The sequence below is a fragment of the Phoxinus phoxinus genome (genome assembly GCF_949152265.1).
Source record: "Phoxinus phoxinus genome assembly, chromosome: 6".
Lineage (NCBI taxonomy): Eukaryota > Metazoa > Chordata > Actinopteri > Cypriniformes > Leuciscidae > Phoxinus > Phoxinus phoxinus.
This window is the reverse complement of record NC_136881.1, coordinates 6964007-6975337: the sequence shown is the minus strand read 5'-3', so window position 1 is coordinate 6975337 and position 11331 is coordinate 6964007. Positions and strand designations below refer to the sequence as shown.

At 36.7% G+C, this 11331-nt stretch overlaps 1 protein-coding gene across 2 annotated transcripts in view; it reads left to right on the top strand.

Moving 5' to 3' along the window:
- Window positions 1-4512: 4512 nt before the first annotated feature.
- LOC307000904 (caskin-1) overlaps window positions 4513-11331 on the top strand; it is a 50677-nt gene continuing 43858 nt past the window's right edge. For both annotated transcript variants that reach the window (XM_079616848.1, XM_079616847.1), the window contains exon 1: window positions 4513-5122. In XM_079616848.1, coding sequence (XP_079472974.1) covers window positions 5029-5122 — 94 coding nt within the window. In that variant the 5' untranslated portion in view covers window positions 4513-5028. The remainder of the gene's footprint in view (window positions 5123-11331) is intronic.

Here is an 11331-nt window from a genome sequence, read left to right as displayed (position 1 = left end):
TTCGACTCACTCTGCAAGATGACTGAAAAACACGATAGTTTATACGCAATTTAAACGGGGTTGTATTTCCCACTCTAATATCTTAGATATTAGAAAAAAGTAACATTTAAAAAAAAGATTCCTTTCTAAAGCCACAGTTTACATCCACATGTTCTTAAATCTTGTGATCTATTTAAAAAAAAAGATTCCTTTCTAAATCCACAGTTTACACATGTTCTTAAATCTTGTGATCTATGAAAAAATAATAATAATCACTCTTAGAAAAAAGGTTCTATATAGAAGCTTAAAGGATTCTGTCATGTGCTTCATAGAACCTTTTGGGTGTTCCCATCATAGGATCATTTTATGGATTTAGTTTAATTAATTAATCATTTTAAACTATTTTTTTTTTATTTCAATAAAACTTTATGAATGAAACAACATACTTTATCACTAGAATAAAAAAAATGGAATAATCCCTTAAACATGAAAGTATTATGCAATAATTTAATACATTTCTCCGTATGTTTAACCTTTTTCTGCAAAAAGTACATGCAACCCGATTGAACCTTTTTTTCTAAGAGTGTAAAAACACTGTGACAACAGAAAAAATATATAATGTTTGATACAGCTAATACACACACACACATGCAATACACAAATATGTCTCACCCATATTCCAACTGCGACGTTCAATAAAAAATAAGCTCCAATTACAATGATATCAGACACGCTGAAAGACTGGGAAAGGGCGAAAAATTTAGTGGTAGAGTTAGACGCCATGTCCTGCCTTCACACACACTACACACAGACTAAGACCACAAGGCAAAGAGGCTAGGATGACACAAGGCGTTCCGGTCAGCCAGCTCTGTGTGTGAATTGATCATTAAACACATCAGTTTAATGAAGCAAACTTGCACCTACATGAAAACAACAAGGCAGATGAAACACATCCGCGAGGACACACAAACCCTGCTGCTTGTTTGGGTTTCAGAGACTTACACATGCACCTGCACATAGAGACAAACACCAATGGCCACACACACACACACACATGCTTAGACGTATAATCAGAGCATTTAGACGTGTGATCTAACTAACCTAATGTGACTGTCAGAGTCTAAAAAACATCCCTAGACACACTTAACAAAGTGAATCATTTACTTAAGCACCCACTGGTGCTAGCCATTAACACACACACATGCACTAACCGTCAGCATCAATCTTACACATGGACATAAGTATACCTTTAGTGTTTGGGGTCACTGTTCACATTAGCAGTACTTTATTTGACAGTGTGGCAGGAGTATTTGCAATCTAATTTCTTTGAAAATGTACCACAATTGACCCATGATAAAGTTGATTACAAAAAAAAAAAACTAAAAAACATTTTATTTTGGCCTTGGCAGTTTTAAATGATGGCAGTGTCAATGGTTCCGGTGACTTTATGTCTCTCATTGAGTTATTTATTATATTGATACTATTTTTTTCAAAGTATCTTTAATGCTTTGAAAAGTGTATGGCGGATAAGATTTTGCTCTTATGCTCACCAAGGCCGTATTCATTTGATCAAAAATACAGTAAAACAGTGATATTGTAAAATGTTATTACAATTTAAAATACATGTTTTCTATTTTCATGATGGCAAAGCTGAATTTTCAGCATTATTACTCCAGTATTCATGTCACATGATCCTTCAGAAATCATTCTAATTTACTAATTTGATGCCCAGGAAAAATGTCTTATTATTGTTGTTGAAAACAGTAATATTTTGTGGAAAATGTGATACAATTTTTGATAGAAACTTCAAAAGAACAGCATTTATTTGAAAGAAATAACAGGTAAAAGTCTTTACCGTTACTACAGATCAGTTTACTGCATCCTTGCTGAAAAAGTATAAGAATCTATCTAAACCTAATACTTTTTTGATGAAGATTTGTAATGTAATGCAAAATAATAATTATTACCCTCATTACTGCAATGCAAATAAAATAAAATAAAAATAATAATAGTATAGTAGTATTTATTGCGCTGTCTTAATAAAAAAAAGTCATTGTATTACAGTAATGAGAATCTAATGAGAATCCACATAATAGAAATAGGAAAGAAAAGCCACATCTGGATGCATTACGCTACATTACACTTTCATGCTGAAAAAAATAAGTGCGCTCTTACTGTATAGCTCAATCTTTTCCTGGATATTTACTGTACCTTCTGGAAGGGTTTAGTCCCAGCCCCAGTCAACACACCTGTGGAATTAGTTGTTTCGTTGTTGTTTAATTACAGTTGGAACTAAACACTGCAGGAGGAATCGGTTGGTGAACTAGTGATTAAGGTTGGCAAACACAAACGTGGCAGATTCCAGGTTGGACAGAGCCAGGAACTGGTAGGAGGGGAATCTCCCTGCAGGTAATTTGGATAATAAGTTTTACCTCACAAATAACTGGGTATTGATTTAGTTATTGCAGTCCTTAACACTGACAGTGCAAAATAAGTGAAGAACGGCTAATTACGCACTGACTGATGTGGGTTAGAACGAGCCCAAATTAGACATCTGCTCTGGTTCTGCTGACACCCTTAGGGAGCAATGTATCGTATCACACACTTTTAATTGTAAGATTGTCACCAAAAATGATGTCTGAAATGACAGAGATAAGGAGTAAGAGAGCGATTAAATTATATGATAATAATCAGAGCAGTATGGCTATCAGTGTCTGAGGGCCACCAATGAGATTTAAAGGAACAGCTCACTTAAAAATAAAAAAAGAAGAAGAGTTGTGTTTCTTTTACTGTGGAATAGATGTTTTCATGTTTCACCATACTAGAACATAATTTGCTTATTAAGCATAACTGACAGTGTGGTGGACAAGATTTTTTTAACTAGGCCTAAAAACTTACATTTTCATCTGTTCATCTGTTGCTCACATGCTGTTGCTTTTTCTGTTTTTTAACCTTGCCAGGTTCTGGTCATGCTTTTGTTATATTGTGTGAACTTATTGTAAAATATTCCCTTTTGTGTTCAGCTGGAAGAAAGAAGGTCAGATTTGGAATAGCTATATATGGGTGAGTAGCCCATTTGTATTTTTGTAAAAAAAATGTTGGATGACATGTTAATTTAATAGTGTGCGTCTTCCCTCCTTCTTTAAAGGGAGGAGGTGCCTTTGGCTCAGTGTACACGGTCAGTACCTACCCCACTAAAATGTGTCCTGTGACCTTTCTCCTCAAAAACACACTCGCTTGCTCACACACAAAAACAACACACACTGCTTCCCTCCCTTTTAATCTGTCAGCTCATGGGAAAGGGTCTATTTAGTCACGCCCCCTGATTGATGCAGCACCATCAATTTAACCAAGCTCTCTCTCTCTCTCTCTCTCTCTCTCTCTCTCTCTCTCTCTCTCTCTCTCTCTCTCTCTCTCTCTCTCTCTCTCTCTCTCTCACACACACACACACACACACACACACTGTGGCAAGCTGCTTTAATATTAATTAGTTTAATGTGTTTTAAGGTTAATAGTACTTACTTTATTAGTGTGTCATCCAGACTAGCATCCCTTTTTTAATTCACTAAAAGAAATCCTCCCATTTCTGCAACATAAATAAATGCACTGTTACTTGCAAGTTAAACATTTGAATGTAGGCCTATTGATTTACTTCACCTTTCTGTAAGGTTGAAGTGTTGTGGTTACCACCATTGTGCTGAAGAGTTGTGCATGTGCATTTTGTGGGTGGCTACATGATGGTATACACTACAATGACTCTATGAGCAATGACTGCGTTAATGACATTGACAAGTAATGTTTGATTTGTTCATTAGATTTATATGTGAAATAAGTTAGTATGTGATATGTTAGTTGTTTATTTTAACTTGATAATAATAATAAATGTGACATGACTTTACTATAGTGCCGAATTGCAGAGCTGGTGCAAACATATCCACGTTGCTATGATTAGATGCTTTTATTATACTTTATATTAAAAAAAATGCTTTTTTTCATTTTTGTTATTTATTTTGTTATTGAGAGGAAAGCACATATTTACACATATTCATCTAAAGGTCACTCTCAGCAGAGTGGGCGGCATCAGATGTTCGCTAACAGTATAATACAGTATCGCTGGTCATGTATTTCGAACTTCGTTTTGCCCCTAAGTGAAGAACGAAAAATAACTCCACCGCGAGTATATCAGGCCCTTAATGATATCAAAATCTTGCGTTTAATGCTACAAATTATTAAGTGCCCCTAACTCACAGTTATTTGTTGGATGAACACAATTTTATTGGAAATTGCCATAGCTCAAAAAGATTGATGGTTTAATTGCCGTTAGATTAGTTGCAGTTCTTCGTTTCAGATCCCACATGTTCACTTCCAGAAAGCATGCATCATTTATTTATTTATTTATATTTTTTTGGTAACTGGTTGTGTTTTTACTATAAACTATTCTAGTTTTTTATAGTACTAACTGATTTTTTTTTTATTCTAGTCAGTTTTTTATAGATTAATGTTAAATCAGCTTGCCATTCATACACAGATAGTACACAGAGACACACACACACACACACACACATACATGCGCACATGAGAAAGCGACAGCGGATTACAACCTCCAGCGCCCGCGCGCACATCTGCCTGGATGTTTACGTAATATATACGGTCTCTCTACGAGCTTCGGGTCAAAGAGACGGCTTCCGTTTTGATTTACACAACATCTGATATTTTTGTAACGAGCCATGTCACCGTGCGTAAATACGCGCAAGGTTTCCGCGCCGTCCCTTTAACCTGAAAACGATTGGATTCTGTCACCTCAGTACGCAATAAGACCTTTTTTCGTCGTTAGCGACTGCGTGGACGCCACTGGTCACTTCACTGGGCATGTAAACGCGTCTTGCACGTCTCTGCGCACTCGACCTTTTAACGATGAACGGCGAGGATGTGCTGGCGTTAACGGCACCGTTATGGTCGCCTGGTCCCCTGAAGATGCGCTGGATGTAAAAGTATAGCCATGATGACTGCATGTGTGAGAGAGGGTGCTTGAGTGTGTGATTGAACAGGATGGGGAAGGAACAGGAACTCTTGCAGGCGGTGAAGACGGAGGATCTGATTACCGTCCAACGGCTCCTCCAGAGACCCAAACAGGGCAAAGCGAGTGAGTATCACACCCACCGATCTTAAATGTCTCATCACACCCTCCACACACCCCCTTGCTATTGCCTCAATGAACACTTAAACCGACGCGGTTTTTGAATATGTGATATTATATGGCAAAACACTTTCCTTTAGCGAAATAAATAAATGTGTGGCGAACAATTTCTTGCATTTTCAATCAATTCCCTCTTAAGAGCATGTAGAAAAATGACTTTGTAGGCCTTCTGTATGTTAGTGTCGTATAGCTATACGCGTCTATGGGTAGGATTGGGAACCGATAATCGTTTCTGGTTAAGGACCGCTTACATTTTTAAAACGTACCGAAACTAAATTATTAGTTTTTTTTTATTAATTAATTACACCCTTTACGTCCAGTTCGATTTCTAAACGAAACGTTCCTTTTAGTGACTCAAAATCATACAGCGCGGCAGGGTCATCCAAATGACTCTGGAGTGAGTCGGTTCTTTTTAGTTATTATCAGCGCAGACATCTACATTCGCTGATTATAACGGAAGCGTTCCACATTTGTCGCGTCGCTCAGTGTGTAGATGGATCGTCAATACTTGATGCTCGCTGTGGCGGGCCGCGCCAAATCCGCTTTGATGTCCAGATGAGCGCGCGCTCAGAGATGGCAGGTGGCTCAAGATCGCCAAAGATTAAAGAGATGGAGTATTGAAGGAAACATGTGCAGATGGATGTTGGCATTTTACAGTTGTGCCTCATTAAGTACCTGACTATTCTTCATATTATATAGATTTATAATGTCGATATACCATCTTTATTTTATAGCAAAGTAGCTGTTATTCCTATCAGATAGCTAGAAACGTTGTCCTTATTTTATTTACCTGCTGTAGATAGATAGATAGATAGATAGATAGATAGATAGATAGATAGATAGATAGATAGATAGATAGATAGATAGATAGATAGCATCTTGTTTGTCCTTGTTGGGAAGCATGAGGCTTGGGAAGGGAAGAGGGATTATATTAGTGAAAAGCGCCAGATGTCAGAGTAATAAAGTGTGTGAGTACATGAGAGAGAGAGAGAGAGGCCACTCACTCAGCTGTTTGGGCGTCTGTCCATTATGACGTGTAAAGGGGCGTTCACGCTGACAGCGATTTTATCATTGGAGGTCGCCAGGTCCTGCAAGTGGTCTGTCACTTTAAATGTTCAAGGTCTTTAAAGTAGGATGAATTCTGATTGGCTGTCAGTGTTTTTATCTTTCATCAGCTGGAAAAATTGTTTTGAAAGTGATTCCATGATACAATTCCTCTGTGGCGTTATCATTATAGTTGTGGTGTGAACTCTGCTATTCCTTTACATTTGAATGATTTTATTACGGTTGTATAATAACAACCTATAATATACATTAGTTATCATCCTTGAATCTTCCCTTAAAATGTTATTGTTATCATTATAGAGTGCCGAAGTTATGACGTCACTTTGTAGGCCAACCCGGAAGTTAGCGGCGCATGGGTTCCCTCGATCGAAAAGCTATGCATTTTCCCCATAGACTTTTGGAAAATCGCCAAAAATAAGATCTGTGTTCAACAAAGAGTTGTGACCCTTACACGTTTTGTCTATCAAGACAATCTTTACAAGTTAATCCAAAATGTATACATTTTGAAGCCTAAATAAAGCCGTCAGATATAAAATGCTAACGGTAGGCTATAAACGGACTACAGCACACCACTCTGACCATAGTCGCGGATCAACGTCATCATCAAGCTTCCTCAAACTTTATTTAAAAAACATGCTCGCTCATTATGATCTGCGCTGTGAATGAATGGTATGAACACTTATCCACCTTTTCATGATAAATATTGCCCATTCGTTTTCCCCCAAAAAATGTTAGAAACTAATTTTGTTTATGCGTGCCTCTCTGAGATTTTTGTTATCTTTTGTTAATGTTTTATTTATTCGTTTATTATTTTGTTAGTTTATATAAACCTTAATATTATTTTCTTTGTGATTATGATTATGCCTGATCATTGTGCCCCAAATAAACTTTAATAAAGATTATCTTTCACTGTATTATGTTTGATTGTATGTTTGCATACCATTTGCTAATTTGCCAGAAAAAAACGCGCTTTTACCTGTCTATGGCTTTTACCATCTCAGAAGTACTAACGTTAGCTATGGCCGTATCAATTTCCAATCTTATGTCCTTTTTCTTAGACGATAGAAAAACCATAGATCGAGGAGAGAACCACTATAAATCTGGACATGTACAGTGCAGCTTAGATGCTGGTTTACTTGTGGTTGCATCTCGGGACAAAACAAAACACCATTGTCGAACAGTCTCTCCACAGAAATAAAGACCGTGAGGCTGAAACGCGGGTTAGTAGCATAGGGTTAGTAGTGAGAGATTTCCTGTTTGTCATGATGACGTCTAAAGTCCCCGCCAAAGGATGTAGTCCCTTTTAGCAACTTGTTAGCAACCACTGTTTTTAAGTCACAATAAAGTTTTAAAAAATCACAAGCATGTTATAACTGGTGTGTTTTATGTCATAGATCAAAACGTGAAAATATTTAGAGGCTTTGTTAACCACAGACCTTATTTCAGGCGATTTAGCAAAAACCCATTCAAAAAACCCATAGACTTTAGGGCGAGGGAACCGGAAGTGCTAAAATGCTAACTCACTTCCGCGTTTCGGCCTACAAAGTGACGTCATAACTTCGGCACTCTATAGTTATCTTGGTGTGAACGGGCCTTAAAACAGACAGTTTTATCTGAATCCATATTGAGGATGCAGATAGTATTGTACTGTTTTGGTGGGTCACAAATCATGCTCGTTTGGAATAGCTTTTCCTCTTATGCGATGAATCCTATACAGTCCTATACTATACACACAGTGACTGTTGCACAAGATCAGGCACACGCCACACAAACATACGTGCACACATGCCTATAATTGAAATGCAATTACCACTTCCAGTGCTGGGTAACATCCCAGGTGGTCAGAGATGCATCTCCTGCTATGGTAGGAGGGGCGGCCTGAAATGAAAGCAGGCCACTCTCTCTCTGTGTGTGTGTGTGTGTGTGAGAGAGAGAGACAGTATTACAATAATAGCTAAACTGAAGATGCCCTTCTTTCCCTTGTATTGGTACAGAAAAATAAACTTTTTTTTCTGGTGCATTTTTAGACACCATCATCTAGAGAAAAGAGCACAGTTTTTTTTATGTATACCTGTAGTGTGTGTGCTGAATGAAGACATGAATGAAGACATATTTACATTTGTAGATATTCTTTTAAGAGAGTAGTTCTTGTTTTCCTCTGAAGGCATAGTAAAAGTGAGTATCAGTTGGTGTGTCTGTATGCCAGACTGCATACATCCCGATAGTTGCTAAACCCTTGCTAACACCTTTATGTCAATGTCCAATATGTTCTGCTGTTGGGGTGTAGATGTTCTCATGGGGTGCAGAAACCTACAGCTAAAGGGTTATTACATGATCTCCTTGAACTCTCTTTCCCTTGACCTTTGATACCATCTCCCTTATGCTTCCCCTGAAACTACATCAGAAAAAAAGTGAGTTTAGCACAAATTTTGCTCTGCTAATTACAGTATATAATATCTTGTATATCTTTACATATATGTATGAGTTGTTTCAACGGCGGTGTTTGAGGGAGTGGCCATTTCTGGATATGGATATGAATATGGATATTTAATTAGGTAGGCAGGGCAAAAAATAAGGATTGTAAATAGTTGATGCTGTAATAAATAATGCTATTGTTGCTTTTAAAGTTCAGTTTAGTGTTACTAATGCGGTTGTGTGCTAAATTATGCTGTTTTATTTGAAGCCACCATTATGGAGGTTAGCGCTTCTAACCTTAAATTTGTTGGCGATACTGGGTACATTCCCAACATTTTTTTTGAAGCATTGTCTGCTTTTGTGTAAATATTGTAATTTTTATAAATGAAAGTGTAGATTTGCGTATAACTGACCTGATATAAAGTACGTTTAACTAGTAATTTCTTTGTAGATAAATCGCTTTTGTGCTTCCACATACCTTTAAAATCAAAAAGTATTTTTTCTGTCCTAGATCTTTTTTAAACAACATGTGTTGCTCACCATTATCTGAACAAATTGATTCAAATTGAGTAGAGCAGATGTCCATTAACCTCCCAATATATTAAATTAGTGCCTGTAAAAGATTCATATATCTTACGCAGGTTGATTTGACAGTGTTGCTTCGAGAAACTCCTTCTTGTTCTAGAGCAGTTAAATGTTGTTCTTACATGGGCAGTTAACCACTGATCATTGACACCAGGGCACTTAAAACACCTGCTACTGCGATTAGCATAGAGCAGTAATATTCCAGTTCTGTTTGAGCATTTCCAATAATATTCCTGTTTAATATTGAATCAGATTCATCAATTAATGTAATTTAAGAAAAAATAGCTTCAGTAAGTATACATAGTTTCACTTTTTGTGTGTGTAATACAAAGTCTTCTTTGATTTGGAGATTGTGAAATAATTAATTACTTCTCATGTTATTCCAAATCTTTTATGAATGACAAGCCACGCGTGCGGATTCATTCAAGCAGCAGAACAGATGGAAAGCAGGGAAAAATCAAAGCATTTCAGAAATGTTTGTTCGCAGCATAAATGGTTCTCAAAAATCCATGCACAAAGTAGCACATTTGACCTATTTTTAGTATATTTCTGTCACCGATTTCATTTTCACACGGTTCCCAAAGGTCTTAAGAGAAAAAAGAAAACCCAAGTGGACTAGATATTTGATAATTTATAAGCTAACAGCATTTGTAATAGTTTTGTATTTAAAAAAAAGAATGAACATGTAGATTTGCGTATAATTGACCTTATATGAATTGTAACTAGTAATGTGATCTATTTTTAGTATATTTCTGTTAGTGATTTCATTTTCAAGTTTCCCAAAAGGTCTTAAGAGATAAAAGGAAATCCAAGCGGACCAGATGTTTGATAATTTACCAGCTAACATCATTTGTAATAGTTTTAAATGGTATTTTTTTTAATATATGCTGGTTTGTGGTTGCATTTAACGATTAGTATGTTATAATATAGCCATAAAATAAAAGATGGATTGTTGCATCAGATATGACTGCAGAAAACTAGCTTGAGGCTATAGTTTTCTTGGCCGGATTATTAGTTTTCTGCAAATGTGAATTTTCTGACAGGTTATATGCTTGAGTGTCACTTTAAGAAGTGATGGGGACAGTGGACTTGAATATGAGGATTGAATGTCAAGCATTTATAATCTGTCTAACGTGACATTTTTCAATTGGGGGTCGTGTGAGGGTTCTTGAAAGTACTGCTTTGGGTCAGTGGACTAAAATGTGAAACATTTTTATATTTTATCATTGTTTATTTCTAAATGCAGTTCATTTCTTTATTGTTTTTTGATTGAAAGAAGCTATGACATGTACGGTTTGCTAATGTTATAAATAGGGGCATATTATGCCATTTTACAAAGTCTCGATTTTGTTTTTGGGGTCTGCTAGAATTGGTTTTCATGCTTGAATCTTCAAAAAACACTATTTATTTTCAGATATTTTACATTACGGCAGCACCTCAGTAACGCTCTGTTTAGTTCCAGTCTACTTCCGAAAAGTGTAATGTGCTCTGATTGGTTGGCTGGACCAGTCTGTTGTGATTGGTCAAGGTCCGCTTCAAGCGTGTTTGGGAAATGTCACGCCCCTCACCATAACTGCGAGTTTCAACTCACCCAGGCCTTGTCCTTTTTTTGCGTATGCGTTGGATGGGAATTATTTAAATGAGGAATATATGTTCATTCCTGGAAGAAAACTCAAGAGTACAGGCTTTTCAGAGAGTTCAGAAACAGTGCGCACTGATATAGAGAAGAAATCCTTTTTTGAATGACTTTGTGCTTTGTAACATTGCAGACAGTAAAGAAAGTTGAAAATGTAGCATAAAACCTCTTTAATAGAAGTTATTAGGAAGAGGTTCCTGAGTTGGAAAATGTTGGCCTCCTTTGGGAAAGTGTTATCACTTTGTGTATGAGGTATTTTGTTTTCTAATCTTTCTATTTTAATGAACCAAACTTGCATCTGTGGATGTTTATCGGGAGTGGCGGCACATTTGTTTTGTGATTTCAGTACAACGGATAGCTAGTCGGAGAAAAAACGCTGATGCTTTCTGCGACTGATAACAAACCTCATTGAGCAGTCAGCAAAATATTAAAAATAACAAATCCCAGCACTGAC